The sequence below is a fragment of the Athene cunicularia genome (assembly GCF_003259725.1).
Source record: "Athene cunicularia isolate RWA chromosome 1 unlocalized genomic scaffold, athCun1 chr1_part1, whole genome shotgun sequence".
NCBI lineage: Eukaryota > Metazoa > Chordata > Aves > Strigiformes > Strigidae > Athene > Athene cunicularia.
The window spans coordinates 32120718-32138740 of NW_020799091.1; the positions used below are offsets into that span (position 1 = coordinate 32120718).

The window sequence follows — 18023 nt, forward strand, 5'->3', positions numbered from 1 at the left end:
CTTTCTCTGTCAACATAGTATAGCTCAAATCAGTGTTTTGTCAGAACTCAAACTGACATACTCTTTGATTTGAGCTAAAGGGCTGAAACAAACCCATCTCTATGATCTTCAGATTTGAGTGATTATCACTAACTTCTGTTTCTCTACTTTACACACTTTGCTTTAAGTGGAAAGATAATGAGACCTAAGAAACTTTTTTTACAAAGGCATTACAGAGCAATAAGCAATAAATTAAATCTTATTTTATTTTATGTACATCTCCAATAAGATAATAGATATGCCATTGCTGTGTAAACTCTATACTTTGCTATTTGGAGATGATGGCCTTCACCTTTCCTACTAACTCAGATTTTCAATGGACCTAGATATAAAAGCAGTACTTTATGAAGGCATTAATTTCTGGAAATGAAAGCATTTTGTCAGCTTGAAAACATACTCATGTAGATTCCCTGTGTAAGGTAATCATAGCAAGAAGTCCAGTGTTTCCTGTCCTAAAGACTATTACTATTCTAAGAAAGCTGCAGCTAAATACTTCCTGATACCTGCTTTTACATAATTTGAGATATTTTATAGCTACGTCTTGATCTGTTCATTCAAGTGTATGAAAATCATCTTCTTTTGTATAATGTTTCATGCTCATGTTAAGTATCTTGGAGTCTAATAATACATCTCTAATTCCTTTACTAAACTTATCATTCCAAATCATCTTGCAACAAGCTTACTTAAGAAAATTGTCAGTGTTCCACATATCTCTAGAATTCTTTCCCCACCCACCCCCAATTTTCCGTTCCCTAAAAGCTGTCATTAATGCATCACACAAAGCTCCTACAGGCTTAGCAAAGCTTATTAGCCCTTCAGGGTGATGTTCTTAGACCAACAGAGGACCTGTCTAGCTGGTTGGTAACCACTGTTCTGCAAAAACACACCGAATCTCTCTGAATCTTCCTAGCTGTTGAGAGAAAAACAATTAAGAGGGCTTTCAATATAAATATAGATTCAAAGAACTGGAAACAAATCTTCAACCAGGCTTCAGATGGAACTATTCATACTGTCTTCTAGGGCTTCATCTTGACTTTCACAAACACATTAGATCTTATAAACAGGCTGGATGTACATAAGCAATGAAACAGAAAATAAACAGCTGTTCCACTTATAAACAGTAATTAGGTTCCCTTGATTTAATGTGGCAGTCTTAAAAATAGTCAACATTTGTTTTATATTGTTGATATACTCAGCAGAGTTCAAACTGCTGAAGTCTTGAGGCTACAAAAATATTTTCTGGAAATACAGTTTATGTTTACATAATTTTGCATTTATATAGGCAGGTCAGAAATTTTCTTCATTTATTGAAGTTTTGAACTCCAAGTATGACTACAGTATTCTGAAATTATTAAGTTGGAGTGCCTAAAATACAAAACCCCAAACTAATTGCTGGAGTTCCTAAAGTTAGAAACTCTTATTTGAAGTCCAAAAATTGTTGAGCGTTTTCACTGTTTGGTGTTTCTAAGAACAAGGTCACTTCATTAGCAAATATCTGAAAAGAATTTGAAAGACAATTTGATTTTTAAAATCTTGCCTTAAATGTTTCTTGGTAATAGTCAGACACTGATAATATTGTGTTACTTTTTGCATCAAAGGGTTATTGATAGAAATTAAATAGAAGAAACACTGATTACATTCTTATATAGTTGGACTGTTGTTTTTCAGTAAGCATTGTTTACTGTTATGTCTCATTTAGATAAAGTAAAATGCTTACATAAAAATAATTAGAAGGTGCATCATTTAAAGATATTTCAATAGATGGTAAAGCATCATGCCCTTTAGACACTTGAAATCTCCAAATTGAAATCTTTTATCATTTATCCATGATTATCAGAAAAATTTCTTTCTGTATTCATTCCATTTAAAGTTCTCTTGCTGTAGAATGTTGCCCAAAATTTTTTATGCTATGTAAAGATTATACTCGTAATAGTATTGTTTTCAGAAGTCCCAGAACATAACCAAACCTGTTCAGTGCATAAAATTGTACTTGGGCAAAGATTACAAAAGCATTGGCTTCTAATTAATGATAATATGTATCTGAACCTTGAGATTGAATCACAACATTTTTGGCAATTCTTGTGTAGTCTTGATCTAGACAATACCACCATGCAAAATGACATCCCAAAGTTGAGGATAGGCTCATGTTATTTCAGTACCAAGACTGTCCAAAGAAGTGATCTGATTGATCAAAAAGAACCCAAGTTGTTGTAACCTGGGATTTCTTCAGGGCTCATTTTGTCGAGTTTTTTGGTATCCATGTTGTCTGATGTATGTGTGGAACCTGCAGTAGATGCATCGTCTCTTATGTGCATGAGATAAGTTTATGAAATTGCAGTGTTGTGTGTTTGTGGCTATATATAAAGGCCTAATGAGTTAAGTAGTTGCAACTCTTGATTTCCTGTGGACTCTTCTCTCTCATTTTCAGTATAGCAAGCCTTCTTCATAAAAGTTCAGGTACCTAGTTGGAAATTAAATCATATTTTCATTTAAGTGTATAGTTAACAACAACAACACCAACAACAAAGAGTCTTCTTTCCATTTTCCCATCTTTCTGCTGTAATCCTAAAGCAGGGTCACAGTCTCCTGGAAGATCCCAGATCTTACAGCTCAAGGCCTGCCTGTTCTACAGTACTCTGCTTCTTCAAGGATGGTTATTGCTTACATCACTTTGGCCTATGACAGAAGCCCACTCTACATAGGTGTTCTGTATAATGTGTGTTTTCCTCAGAAACTTAAAACTCTGAAATGTTTGACTCAGGTTCTGTCTGCTATAAGAGCTCATGTGGGTTTCTTAAATGATCCAGATTCAGACAATATAATGTTAAGATCACGTACTGTAGGACAGAACAGAGAAAAGATACAGCAAATGCAAATTGAGTGGGCACCAACCTTGCTACTACCAGCTGTTTAAAAATAGATAAAGTATTTGGCATTGATAGTTCAGCTACCAGAAGTTTCATCTGCTTCAGGCAGTAAAATTACACCTATACTCACCCATGAGCACGTGCACGTGCAGCGTAGAACCTGAATAATAAAACACCTCCATCATCCCAGCTGTTTAGTCTCAAGACTGATGAGCAACATTCAGCTTAAATTATGTAGGTGGGCAGTCCGAAGGAAGAGTGTAAGAGAGATGCAGAAACCTGCTCAGGGCAGGTTTCTACCTGGTCAGCAGCTCAAAATATTTTGACAGCCCATGTCACTGAAGACCATTCACATAGTGTCTATCAATAATAGTCCATCTGTGGGGGCGTACCTTTATTTGGACAATTCCTCAATATAAAACCAAGCCCTTCCAGAGACAAGAAGCAGCCTGGAAATATTCTCTCCCTTTTTTTTTTTTCCCCTTTTTGCTTTTGTGACTTGACCTGATCTATCTATTTTCTAGGAAAAAGCCAACTGAACAGTTAAGTCACGTTAGAGCTCACAGAATCACAAAACTGAGATGGTGGAATGATTCTAGAAAAACACATGAATGAGAGAAAAAAAGTCTTTACTTCTCACCAGTGGTTTGAACAACAAATGCACAAGGGACAGTTCTGCAGTAAGTGGGTAGAAATTCATGCAGTACTGACCCAGATTCATTCTGTTCAAAGAGATCCTAGAGGTGGACAGCTCAGCATGACTTGGATGTATTTTTGATATGTTTCAGGCTTTGTCATTAAGAGGAGACATGAATGAAATGTATGTAAGAATAGGGAAGGCTTTAAGTTAAGGTTTGGGGGAATTCCATTCAAGATCTTCTGCCCTGGGGAACTGACTGAGAGAATAGTTTTCTGTCAGAAATGAATGCTTTTATCTTACATTGCAGTTCCTTTTCCCAGTAGTGCTAGAGGCATTTTCCTTTGGTTTGTGCTGTGACTAATTAACATTTTACTGATATAGTGTTTTCACAATGCATGAACTATTGTAACTAGCTAAATGGAGAAATGAAAAAAAAATTACTTAATCAATCCTTAACCATTTCCATTTAGATACCCCTACACATTTAAAAATTTATTATTGCAGTATCTGGAGCCAGTAAGCATTATCATTGCTTTCCAGAGGAGGAACCTGAGGCATAAGGAGGCAGGTCACTTTTTCAGGTTCATGCTGTAAGTTCACACTGCAGTGTGAGAGGTGGGATAAATGCAGTATACGCCCATAAGGAGATAAAAACATACTTTTGTACCTGTGTTGCCAAGCTGAATAGCTTGAATGTCCTTGAATGCTGCAGTCAGTATGAACTTACCTTAAATTGGGCAAAAAATTGCTATAAATGCAGTGCAGCCACCCAAGAAAACAAATGTCAACTATAGATAGCTCGGGGTTGAAACATGCTTAGCTACAATGAGTATAGACATATTCAGCAAAACTCAAGAAATGCAATAAATAGATATTTTTCTTTTATTTAAATGGCTGTCTTTGCAGTCCTACAGCGGCACTCAAAAATTGTAACAGAACACATAAGTTGTTCTATGTCCTGTAAATAGCTAGAAGACAGGAACATATGGTTCATGTCAGTAATGTAAAAGAGCAATGTATATGTGTTCATCACCAATAGCTAAAAAAATTAAGTGTGGTTTTTTTCATGTGTTTTAACTGCTCAAATCATACATGATGAAAGGGCTTTTTGCCAAAACCAGCATTTTGATGAATTAAGCAGCGCTCAGCAGTAGTTCCCAACATTCAGACTTCTGCAATCCATTGGTTAACCTTTAGATCTGTTGAGGGCAAAGGCAAAAGCTAAGCAGCTATTATGGGATGCCAGGTCCATCATTAGAAATATATTTAAAATGTGTTCCTATCCTACCTAAACTTCAGATAATGTCTGTGTTGAACTGGAGTCAAATTTAAGTGCATTTTTGAAGTAATCATAACACCAAAACTGTCAGATTTATTGTTGAAGTTAGAAGAAACACGTTCATGTTTAATTAGGTGGGGGTGTTGTGCATATGTAGTTGTATGTGTGTGTGTATATATATATATATATATATTTACACACATATATATTTATGTATAGGCACACATGCATACACATGTTGGTGCACACACAGTTCAGGTTTTTGCCCAGATATCATACCTGGATGTTGATTCTCTTGAATTAGAATTACCTCAGGAGATCATCGTAACTTTGCAGGTACACAGTGGGATTTTCCAAAAGAGATTTTAGAGCAATTTAGGAAAAAGATCTTGGGATCCTTGTGTTACAGACATACTTAGGCATGAGTAATGCAACAATACTTCTCCCTCATTTTGTCAGGTCCTTGTCTGTAGTCAGCCAGGTAACAGACCTGTTGGCACAAGTCCTGCTCCTTGTCTGGCTTTTGCACCCAAGTTGTTATTTTAGCTGGTGTGTGCCTGATAACAGAGCTAAAATATAACTGAGACACCTACCCAGCCTTGGAAAATGAGAAACTTTCCATGGGTGTATTCACAGCCTCCTTTTCTCAGATGCATTTTAATCTCAGAATGGAGGAGGGTGGATACAGTTGGACTGACCTCCAATTGCAACATCAAAAGGTTCAGAGCAATCATCCTTAAATATGTGGAGATCGATTGTCAGGAACGCAGGATGTTACATATACAAAAGACTGTCTAGTAAAATCTACAGAGAAATTTTTTAAAAAAGTTGTGCTGTGGCTGTGCTTGGAAATACTGAAGAGTAACAGCAAGGAGGAGGAGTAGGGTCCAACTCCAGACCTTTAGGCATTACAGTGTCTACTTCTGAGATAAGTGTGTGAGCTCCGTTCTGACCAAGAAAACCTGAAGAGCTCACCTTGAAGGAGACACTGTATGGCTCTTCAGACACAACTGCCTGTAGTGGCATCTCAGACACCTGACTTACCTGGGAGATACCTACCCTTTAGCTGTCTACAGTCTGGATCCAAACCCCATCCTCAACGTGCAAGGCATTATTTAAGAATTTAAGGAAATGGATTCTTAGAAATAGAAAGGGGTTTCCTTTATGCCTCTTTCTGTTATTTGGGCTGAGACCAGAAAATCCATAGTTGTTTGATTCTCTGCCATCTTTGGGTGATGATCATCTTACTCCCTTCCTTAAATAGTCTTGTTTATTCTATTTGTATTCCACTCAACTAATCACACAGAACTCTACATGAATTATTCAAACTTCCAGTGAATTAATATTTTGTTTCCATTGAATACATTTTTTTTCCTTTTGATTTTCTGAAGCTACAATTTGTACTTGAAAGTTTAGGTTAATACAAGTTCATGTGATGAAATTTATTTTTTAGGTTGGCTATTTATCTGAAGAATAGTTGATTCAGGAGTTTCAGTGATCCTAACTTGTTTATATTTACTGCTCAGGTTCTACTTTACACTGATGATTTTTTTTTTCCTTTTTTAAAAGTGACATTTTACATTATAACACTTTCACAAAACTCCGGCCTTTTCCTGATGTTAAGACTGAATTGGGCAAAGCTGCAGTTCTTGATTCGAGATAAAACCATGACCTATAGCAAGAGTGTCTAGTCCTCCCCCCACCACTCCCAGTTCTGTATTTTCTACTTTAGACCAAGTAGGTTTTTCTGACCACGTGAGGGCATCGGTGAGCTAATAACAGTGATTTTTCTTATCTTTTAAATGCTGGTGGTGCAAACCCCATAAATTATGAAAAATACATGCAGTGGAGAGTTTTTATAAGTTTGGAATAACTGTCTGATGGCATTCTGCAGTCCTGCATGGAATCCTGAAAAACCTGAAATACCGCAGATTTCAGTTATCTAGTCAGTAAGTGGATTACAAGGTAGAGTTTGGTAACGTTTGCAGTTCTGAGATCCATGAACCCCAAAACCAGTTTAGATCTGTGACCTTTCCCTGGACTTCATGATTCATTTTAGCAAAGTGAGGAATATCAGGCGTATACCCCCTCTTGAATCAAATCATGAGTATGGGGATGCATAAGACTAGAAAGCCACAAACCCACAGAGCTCAAGAAATTCATATCTCTAAAAGTCTCCACTGGATAAAGCAACTCAGATAAAGATCCTTGGTTCTCTATCAGATATTTTTTCTCATATGAATGTCCTCAACTGAAATGAGACCCTTGTTGAAAGCACTATACAAACATGTCTGAAATACATTCCCTTTCCTAAAGATATTCCAGTCTAATTAGAGTAGACTAAGAGCAGAAGTGGAAATAACCGTAACTTCTGTTAGAGCGCGTTGATCCAGCACAAAGTTCCTCTTTTTTCCTTTGACCTTCCTCTGAAAGCCCACAGTTCTCATGGGAGAAGATATAATAACCTCAAGATGCCATCTTTCAGATCTCAAAAACTCTGCTGCAGTGCACATTTCTGACTTAAAGGCTGGAGCTCCTTACAGAGGTGAAATTCTGCTGTCCCAGTGAGATAAATGCATACTAATAATTATGCCCTTATGAAAGTTGTTCCCTGATTAGTGAAAGGACAAATGTAATGAAAATTTAAATCATCTGATCTGTTACAGTAGTGCTAAATATAGGAGGCTTTCCTTTAGAAAAAAAAAAAAAAACAAACAGCATCATTGATCTTTAATAACTTACACTTAAGGACAGATTTCACAAGGTCTTCAGTCTACAGAAAATAAGTTTTTTTCTGCTTCCACATGTGATTTTTTTTCAACTTACATTTGATCATGCAATGTCCCTGTGGTTTTCTATTGAAACTATTCCAAATTCTCATGATTTGTTCACTTATCCCATCTTCCTAGCTGTTGATTATTCAGGGTACTCCAGAAGCAACCAAATTCAGTGTTTTCTGAGTTCATTGCTGTTAGGAGGGGTATAGTAGTCATGATAAATAATCAAGCTAGATATTGTCTGTCTGCTCTGATAATATTTTGTAGTGGATTAACATACTAAAAAAAGTAATGACCTCACCTTTTTTAGTTGAAAAGAATTAATTAGGCAATTTTTAATAACGACAGAGGAAATTGGACTTTACACAGGCGTTAACATAGCAGAGGATCTGTTAGACAGAAGCAAATGTGTGATATTCTCTCATTACTTCATTTAGTTTGTCCAGCTTTTAAGCCACAGAGTGCATGCTCATGGACAAAAGACTCTAATGCATCTACTGCTGCAGCAGAGTTTCTGAGTTGGTTCTTATAGTGCCAGCATTTAGTTCAAAAGAAGACCCACAGCAGCAATGGCTGCACTTTGTATAGTAGTTTCAGTTATTTTAGATGGTGTATAAAAACTTAATTTGCAAGGCAGATACCCGTTTTTATGTGTTTCACTCAAATCTCCACCTCTTTCCCCACCCAGATTCATTTCTCTAAAATTCCATTAAAGCTGTGTTGCTTTGAACAGTTTTGCTATTTGAGACAGAAGTTTAATGCCTGTGTGAATTTCAAAAGCTGCTTTTAGAGAGAAATGTTCACAGGAGTCAGATAATGCATGAAGCTTTATTAGTTCATTTTCAATTCTTGCAGTTTTACAGACAAGATAGAAAATCAAAATGAGGCCAAATGAATGGAGAAAACTATTAAATGTTTTATACTGCAGTGTGACATGGTTTTTTCATTTCAGGTTACAATTGAGGAAGCAGAATGTATTTCATACATTATTATTGTCTTATCTAATACGGAATATTCCTTTCTGTGGAAAAAAATGACTTGTGGGGTCAGTTTTGTGCTGTTGTGAATAGAAATTGTGCTATTTGTTTTTAACACATAACAAAAAGCTGTACATGATACGGTTCAAGTAAAAGTAATAGAAGCTATTAGTTTTGGGGTTTTTGCCTATTTTTGCTTTTCACTACTTTGTGTAAGTAGATTATAAAATGTTTTATTTCTGTCTTTGGTAGAATCAGTTTTACGATAGAATGTAAAGCCACCATGGAACAGGCAGATTAGCCCTTGATTTGTCTGATGTGGAACTTTTATATACTCTTTGAGAAAATAATGTGTATATTCATGCTGCTGATAAAGAATGTGTTGGAGGAAAGGATGTTCTTCTGACCTGTTAAATGCAGCCTAGGGTAATACTGAGGTTTTAAGGTTATTGGCAGGAGGAGAGGGGGAGTAAAAGAAAACAAAGATTTTGTTTCAGGAAAAAATCAGGTTTTTATACATCCGCTGAAATACACTCTGCATTCCATGGAACACGTTTCCTAATCCTTTGTGCCGCTGTGGAATGGATTACTTAATGTCTTTTTCACACTGAGAATACTCATGTTTTGTTACAGCCAAAGTCAACCATCTTTCATAATATTATATGGTTATCTTAAAAGATTTTTCACTGATTTTGATGAAGAAATTAACAACTCTCAAATCACCTACAGGAGAAAAGTCTAAGGTGTTTTAATTTCTTTTCCTGCAATGTTCTTCTAATACATGCCCAGTCTTTGTCCACAGTGCTAATGAAGAAAGCAAGCTATTTAAGACAACATCAGTATTTAAACTTCATAGTATTTGTAGTGGATTTATATTGATGTAATTCATATTTTTCGACAATAATTCAGTGCATTGTATGGAAAGTAACCCATATTCTTCACTGACTATAAACTGTCCAGTTTAATATATGGATTATTAAAGAAAAGGCAGAATAGCAGATTAATTCTTTCCCTCCATGTCCCAGGTATGTTAGGATCAGAGCGCGTATTTTCTAATTTGCCTTTTAGCAGGGTTCTTTGCTTTATGATAAAAAGAGTAAATAAAGAATGGGATCTTGCCAGCCTAGATCCTGACTTCATCTGCCTACTTTCCAGGACTGTCTAATCATGCAGATAATTAATCTATTGCACAACTCCTTACTTTACATTAAACTAAGCACCTAAATCGTGCAAATTGTATACTACCTCAAATCTTAGTGTACACATTCTTGTTCCTCTTTTCTTCTAATCAACAGTAAGAAACACCGAACAACTAGAATAAGTGAAAATAGTTGTGAAAGTAATTATTGTTTGGGCACCTTAAGTGTTTTTCTTTTCAAAAATCCTCTTACATAAATATTCTCCACAGCTGTAAATACTGCAGCTCTGACCCCGTTTGCTTGTATTTTTTTAAAATTATGTTTTGCCCAATTGTATGTGTTTATTAACAAATTAAATCATGTTGGTTTCATTTTTAGTAAATGTTTTATGTGTGGAATGATCCACTGAATGCTTAAAAGGGCTTAGTAGAAAGGCTGGTACATGTTTGTCACTGCATACAACATGAAGGAATTCCATTTATTTCTGTTATGAAGATGTTAAATCCTATAAGGAATGTCCAGCTCTCTTTAAACATACCTGATAGGATAAGAAAAATTTTATTTGGGGAGGTTTGGGGAATGGAAATGTAGTCCATTTCTTAAAGTACAAATTGCGTCCCTTTACACCTGCAGGATGTTAGCCTGGAATTAGAGTATTTTTTCTGGTTTTTTCCCCCTTTTTAAGTTGTATCTGGGTTATTAAAATAAGCACTGTGTTTTGGATAAGATGACTAGATATGAGTTAGTCCTGGCACAGCCAGAGATATTAGAACTAAGAGGTGAAAGGTCTGTTCCCCTGTACATGAGGCAGCTCTCCCCCATTGGAAACAAGTTTCTTTGCCAGTCCTCAGGCAGAAACTTGCTTTTGTTGCTGTGAGCACAGGAAAGGAGCTTTTTTGGAAAGCACTCCTGAATGGGAGGCACTGACACATCCTGTGCCCTTCAGGAATTCTAATGAGGTTAACCGCATTGGAATACAAAAGTAAGCTGCTGTATTAAAAGACCATATACTCTCTAGCGAGCTTGCTGTGTTGAACAGAAGCCTATCCTGTACAGGCTAGGATGACAATATCTTAAGACTGAAAAAACAACCTACAACAGAGACACATCCCCGACTGTATCAAGATAAAACTCATTTTACTGGAAGTCATCACTCATTTATTACTTTTCTGTTCAAAGATAGAAATATTTTCAACCTTATCTGACTTCTGCTTACAAAGCTTAAAAGATATTTCCTAACCTCTAACTGCATGTTCTTCTTCTGCTAGCAGTTAAGTCTAAGTACATGTTCTGTCCCTTGTTTTAGAGATTCAGCTTTTTACAAGACTCTAAATGGAGGTATGGGCATCTAAGACAGTGAGAGCTGTTGGTTAGATCTCCTGCATGAAACTCGTAGAAGTAAAGAGAATTTCAAGTAGGAAAATAAGGGTGGAGATGAGATTCCCTCCCTCTTTCCCTGTCTCCATAATAAAGATAAATCCTGGAATTTTAGTCTTTGGTTTATTGTAACAGACTTGAACAATGAGGAGCTGATGTATGTATGGGCTTAAAAAGCTTTGGTGAAGAGGTGGCAGTGTTGAAGGTCATGAATACTCTGACACATGTATGATTGAATAATAGATATACGAAATGTTCATTTCAGTTGACTTTGCTAAGTGTCTTTTACTCATTACATTTAATACTATTATAAATATGTTAATAATAGAGATATTAATATCTATTCGGTCTAAATGTACCTTGAATATTTCTTTAAAAGCTTCTCATAAAAAGTCACCTAACAATGATTTTATTGCCATCAGACATATAAATGTGACATACTGAAGAGTGTCTGTTGTTTCTTTTATGTTAGTTATTTGCTTGGCACAAGTAAATTGGGTGCAACCAACACTTGTTAAGATACAGAAATACACAGTTGTGCTACTTGGGACTGCCTTTGAGGTGGTGAAGCTTCTTTTTAAAGACATTTTTTTCTTCTTAGTTTTATTTGAAATATATAATTAAGATTTCTGGGTGCTAAAATATCGTTAAGCTCACTTGTATGAAATCAGGTGCAGCTAAATTTTATAATGCTTTTGGTTAGTTTTACTCATAGAGTCAGAGAGATTTGTTTGAAATATATTAGAAGAAAATTAATTCTGAGCTCAAAAGTGAAGTACTGTAATTGTGAAAACAGCTCATATATTAGAATGAAATACTGATATAAGTGTGGAACATAAATCATTTTAATAATAGTGTACAGCAGCCCTCTCCATAGTTCACACACTTTTGTTAATGGGTTATTTCAAGCTCATTTCTTCCCATAGTTGTGACAGTGTCTTACAGAGACAATATATGGTGTATCTGGGTCAGCTGTGTGATCCTCAACAAATTCAACTGCTGTCTTTTACTGAGGGATGATAAAAGTATCAAAATGTGTTGTATGCCAGTCCTTTCTTATGCTGCAGGGGTTAATTTTACTAAATTATATTAATTCACATCAGAATTCAATAGAATTTCATTCCATGTTCACTTAAGTGGTATGACTGTGGTTCTAGATCCACTTCCATAGTTAAGATTTGGTTAGTACACAATATAAACTTCCCTTACCATAGTTTGCCTGACCAGCTGAAGTCTAGACAAAACTACCAGCTTTTGACTCATCTTCAGACCGACCCCTACTGCAGGTTGGTATGCATTTAATAGCTGTTTGGCATAAATATGACACAGATGTGAAACAGCTGGTTTCATTGTGGTGTTGAGTACATTAAATCATGTAACTGGCTTCTCTGAGCCTCTTTATCTTCTTTGCATTGCTACATGAAGGATGATACGATCAATTAGTTTCCAAACTGAGTGTGTTTGTGTCAGTTTCTCTTACTCAGTTCAATCCTAGAATCCCAGTGTTGTCAGGGGAAAAAAAAAAAAAAATAGTGTAGCCATTTTGGCTGTTTTGGCAGCTATTCATATATGTCAGAAAGAACTGATACGGGCGAGTTGTTCAGATACCATGTATCTCATTGAATGTCAAATGAGCGTTTAGTTCTATTCCTGCCTGATTGCCCTTGCTGTCAGGAATGAATGGATGTGTAAGAGGCAGAACCAGAAAATTAAGTCAAAGCTTTAACAAGTTTTGGCATTTGCTGTTGTTTCTTCATTTCCTTTTCTCAAGCACTTCTTTCATACCACTGACCCTTCAGAAAAGCACATTCCTTTAGCAGCTTTCTGACCTGCACTCTTCGTATTCTTCTCACATAAAATTGTTGTTTGTTTGCTTCATTGACTTTGGAAGACCTACAGAGCCTCCATCCACAGGCCTTTCAAATGCACCTGTTACCCACTGGTGCCTGAGAATATAATATAGTCAAAGAAAAGAAGAGAACAAAAAGATTTTGAACCAGGGACTTAAGATCATTGATGATTACTGAGAATTTGGACTCTATAGAGAACAAAATAAGAATCACACACATCCCAGGAGAGGATGGCAGTTGTGCTTCTTGTGTAGTGAACACTTTGAAGAAGAACCTGTCCAAACAGGCAGTGGAAAAGTGCCTTCATAATCTGATGGTGAATTACCAACATATATATATAAAAACAAGTTTAGATAATGCACAACTGAAATATGTGTGCTGTGAGTGTTTTGGAAATGGTGGTTATTTTGAAAATCAAACGGAAATCTCAGAAGGAAATTTTCATAGATTTTCTAGCTATCCTACTCTGAACCATAACTCATAGTTGAAACTCAAGGCTACTAGACTGATTCTTAAAGCTATGATAGGATTATGCCACTTGTCTCTTTTTCTCTCTCTCAAGCAATCTTTTTCAAATTTGATTTTAATAGAAATCAAATGTTGGATATTTTGCTGTCCTTTTAACAAAAGTCACAAATCATTATAAAATAAAAGATTTACTATTTACCACATGCTGTTTCAAAGTTACAAATACCTGCTTTAATCAGATCAACACTGTTGTAAAATAGGTTTATATGAAAACCTTATCTAGTGCATATGTACTAGAAGTGTTATTTTTGAGCAGCTTACATGTGATAAATATGTGAGTGATAAAGCTCTTTTGTCTACAGAACTTTTCACTTAAAATTTAAACAATGCTTCTAATTTCAAAATATTTAGTGAAATTTTTCAACGGAAAAAATTGACAAAAATAGAATATGACATTTGTGTCACCGATTATGGTTATGCTTGCCCCACAGAGCTTCCTTTTTCAGAATTCTGGGTAATTGTCTATGAAGAACCCAGAAGGATGAACATACAAAAAAATCTTCCATTTTATTGTTTCTCTTTACAGAATAATATTTTGATTTGATTCATGAAGCTGACACTACCATTTTGGTTTTATGATTTTATTTTAAACTAAGTTCAGCTATTTTTTTGACCTGTGTTTCTGATAGTTTTGAAATCTACCAGTTATGAAGAAAAACCCTGTTTATTTTGGAGGAAATCCCTTAAACCAAAAAGGTATATAACCCTAAGGGTAACATGCGGTTGTGGTTAAGTGTCTTTCTTCCTATACAAACGATAAATTAATGTAATTTATCAGATTAGATCTTGATTTTACACTAATGACATGGTTCACAGAAGATGTATTATAGCTCTTTGAACTAATATAAATTCTATAAAGAGAAAGAAAATGATATTTTGAACAGCTGCCAAGACACTGTTGTTAGAGCACATGTTTTCAGTTCAGAAACATGTATGGAATTCATGTCAGCATGAAGTTGAGTCTGCAAGACAGTGAATACAAGGATTAAACTGCTCTATAGTCCCAGTGAAAACCCTGATAGTACCAGGGAACTTCTGAGAAGGCAATAAATTGTAGTTATTGGGGCACATAAATTCATCAGAGAATTAAATGTATTATGGTAGATGAGAAGAAAGTTAATTTGTAGAGGTTAAAGACATCCATTTTACATATCTGTCACTAAGTTTCATTAAAAAAATAAAGCGGCATTAAATTATAGAAAATTAGTAACTGAAGGGCAGTTTACACATGAATCATTGATTCACTACATGACTCAGAGTTGGTAATGGGAAGGAGTATTTTTACCTCCAGTCACCCACTTAAATCTAGCCCCAGCCTGAGGTGACTCAGGCCTGACCATCTGACAGCTGTTCAGCTGTGCAGCGAGTTGATGGGGAAGGTGCAGTCAGCAGACAGGTGTAGAAAACCCACTGCTGTAGACTTTTGTGGTCATGACGGGAAGTTAAGGATTGCACAAGCATGTCATTTGAACTAGCCATTTACTGATGAATCTCAGAGAAGAGCATGTCATTTCTTTAGTCCCTGCTCATGAAAGGAAGATCAATCTTCCCATCAGTAAAGAATGCAGAACTGTAGTTTTGTGTTCATGAAATTTGTAAATGGACGTACAGTACTATGGTTATGCAGTACTATGAGAAGCATTCAAACTGCAGATGGTCCTGTCTGCAGAGGGATTTAGAATTATGTTAGCTATTATCAGTATGCACTTTTCTAGTGTGTGTAAGAACTGTATGCACTGAGCAGTTTGGATGTGGCAGTAATCTTAGATCTGGTGTGGGTCTAACGTGCCACTCAGGAGCCCTGTTTTACTCTGCTTTATCCTGTCTTCCTCATCAGGTGGGATGCTGCATTTACTGAATGCTCCTACAGCTCTTCAGCAGACCTAATATGTTATTAATAGGTTGTTAGAGCAGCTTTCCTTGCTATGAGAGATGTACAGCTCTACTTTTTATTTTACAGATAACTATTCAGAGGGACAGTGGTTTGGATGTCAGTTCCCCCAAACATGGAAAAGTGGATCCAGACAACATGCCACATGTTGGTGGAAATACTTGGGCTGGTGGAACAGGTTTATCATTCTGTTTTATTAATGTATCATTGACAGATGTCTAAGGGAGATGCTGTGACTATCAAAAATGGATTTATACAAGGCCACTGTTACAGAGGCTCTCAAATAAACAACCATCCACCAAAAATTAAAAATTTATTATTAACAGAATTAACTAGCTCTCGGTAAATTACATGTTCAGATGTCTGTGAGAGGGGAACAGAACAACTTCGTAGGGTTTAACGGCAACCTGAAATGCATAACAAAGCACAACTCCTTAGGGTTTAAGCAACCCAAAACGCAGACAAAGCCCCACTCCCTGGGGTTTAACGACAACCCCAAACGCTCTATCACTTACCTGGCAAGTGAGGGCTCTCAGCCTCGAGGACCTGCTCAGGGCAGCGTCCCCACCCAAGGAACCTCAAGTAGTTTCCTTGGGTGGTGTCCTAACGCAAGGGGAGAGTCCTCGACTGCAGCTGCTGCTCCAGGGGACAAGCTCAAAATGTCTCCCCCAGGGGACTCCATTTATCCCCAGGCCCAATCTGACCTGTAGTCAATAGTGGCTCCCACTGGCCAAAGGCCCCAGTTGCCACGAGGCCCTGAGAGCAAAGGCAGCCCCGAGGTGCCACACTTTGCAGCCAAGCAGCTCTGCTCTCACTGGGCGGGTGCACCTGCCACAGCCACCTTCTGCTTAGAGCTATCTTGCCCAATACAAGGTTGCTTTATTGCCAGTAAAAAGTATTTGAATCGTCTAACTTAATCTGTGTATAGCAGATCTCTACTTCAGTTACATTTTGTTGTATCTTTTCATCGGCCACATAGAGGACCAGAAGCTTGCAGCCACAGAAACTGAGCTGAGTCATTTGCCATTCTCTCAGATGTCTCTGTAGCTGCAGCAATTTAGATCGTGTAGGTAAGAGGCACACAGAATAGGTAAAGTGCCTCCTAATTCTGAACGGGCATGATAGGGATCACTAGATAAAGTGGTTTGGGAACAGGTGTAAATCAGCAAGTTCTAGGGAGAAAACAGAGGCTGAATGAATGACTTTAAGGACTAGGAGCTTCAAGGAGAAGTGCAAGACTTACATAATCTCTAGTCCCCTTTGTACAAGATGGAAATCATTATGAATCTGGTCTCCAGAAAGTATTCCATTGGAATTCTTCTTTACCATGAGAGCTGCTTGGTTTTGAAAATATTTGGCAATAAAAATTTCTGCTGGGAATTGTTGGCAACATTTTTGGAGCCTCTGTAGATAAGACAGTGGAAGCTTTAAAGAAAATGTATTCTTACTTGTTATCAAATGCATATTCTTAATATTTTATCTCAATCACATTAGGTGGGAGAGACACTGCTGGGTTAGGTGGCAAAGGTGGGCCGTATCGACTAGATGCTGGCCACAGGGTTTACCAAATATCTCAAGCTGAAAAGGATGCTGTTCCTGAGGAGGTTAAGAGAGCTGCTCGAGAGATGGGTGAAAAGGCCTTTAAACAAAGGTAATGTGAAAGTCCTTATTTTCCCTTCCATTTTCCAGAAGAATTTGAAAAAGATGACTGAAAAGAATTTTCTTTCTCAGCTACATTTATCAATTACCTTTCAGTATTAATTATCATTTAACAAAGTTTACCAGCACATGTTTAACTATTCTGGACAAGATGTATAGAATGTTTTATTGACTTAAGCCACACTATTAAAATGACTGTGTGATTTGGTAGACTAAAACATAGCTAGGTAGATAAGAAGACTGATGTGAATATTTATCTTTTTAAAAAAGAGATCTACTGTATGAAAATTTCTTTGAATTATGCTCAATCAAGATTGTGTGTTGTTAGGAATAGTTAATCACCTAACAAATGTCTTTCAGAATGAACCATTATGAGCAAATTGCTTCTGTTTGAAAGATCAGTAGCCAAAGGATGAGATGATTTGAACTATCAAACCTCAGCAGACACTTTTCCCCGAACCACAGATCTTCCCAGCATTAGTGTAATGCGTGGTTACTAATCAACTGTTTCCCAGACTGTGCACAGAGGTTCAGATTTCTTCCACCGGCTGAACTCTCAGGTCAACCTCTGGTACTTCACATTAAAACAAGCAAAGTGTATTGACAGTCATTCCAAATGAATTTTTAGCTCAAGACATATTGCAATGTGAGTATCTGGCTGAAAGCAGAGTGTACGAGACACAGATTAAAACATTGGACCAAATAAATTTAGAAGCAGCTTAATCAGCTCACATTTTGTTGCTATTAACAGAGTAATTTCTAATGAGGGGCAAATCTGGATGCTGTGAGGAGCAGGTGAGATTGCCGTTTGCTTCAACTGATGTGTAATTAGGCTGTTAAGCATAGAGCATACACTGTACGTGAACCACTGTATTTAAAACAGCAATTACCTATTGCATTCAGGTCAAGTTTCTTTCTTAATCATGGGTTTATTACTGAATTACCTGGAGCATTTAACATTGCCATTAGAGCATTAGTGATTAATAAAGACAAGGAAAAT

At 36.7% G+C, this 18023-nt stretch overlaps 1 protein-coding gene across 1 annotated transcript in view; it reads left to right on the plus strand.

Moving 5' to 3' along the window:
* VWA8 (von Willebrand factor A domain containing 8) overlaps positions 1 to 18023 on the plus strand; it is a 193131-nt gene that overhangs the window by 148842 nt on the left and 26266 nt on the right. The window contains exons 38-39 of the mRNA XM_026859638.1: positions 15434 to 15542; positions 16859 to 17015. Of these exons, the coding sequence (XP_026715439.1) occupies positions 15434 to 15542; positions 16859 to 17015 (266 nt within the window). The remainder of the gene's footprint in view (positions 1 to 15433; positions 15543 to 16858; positions 17016 to 18023) is intronic.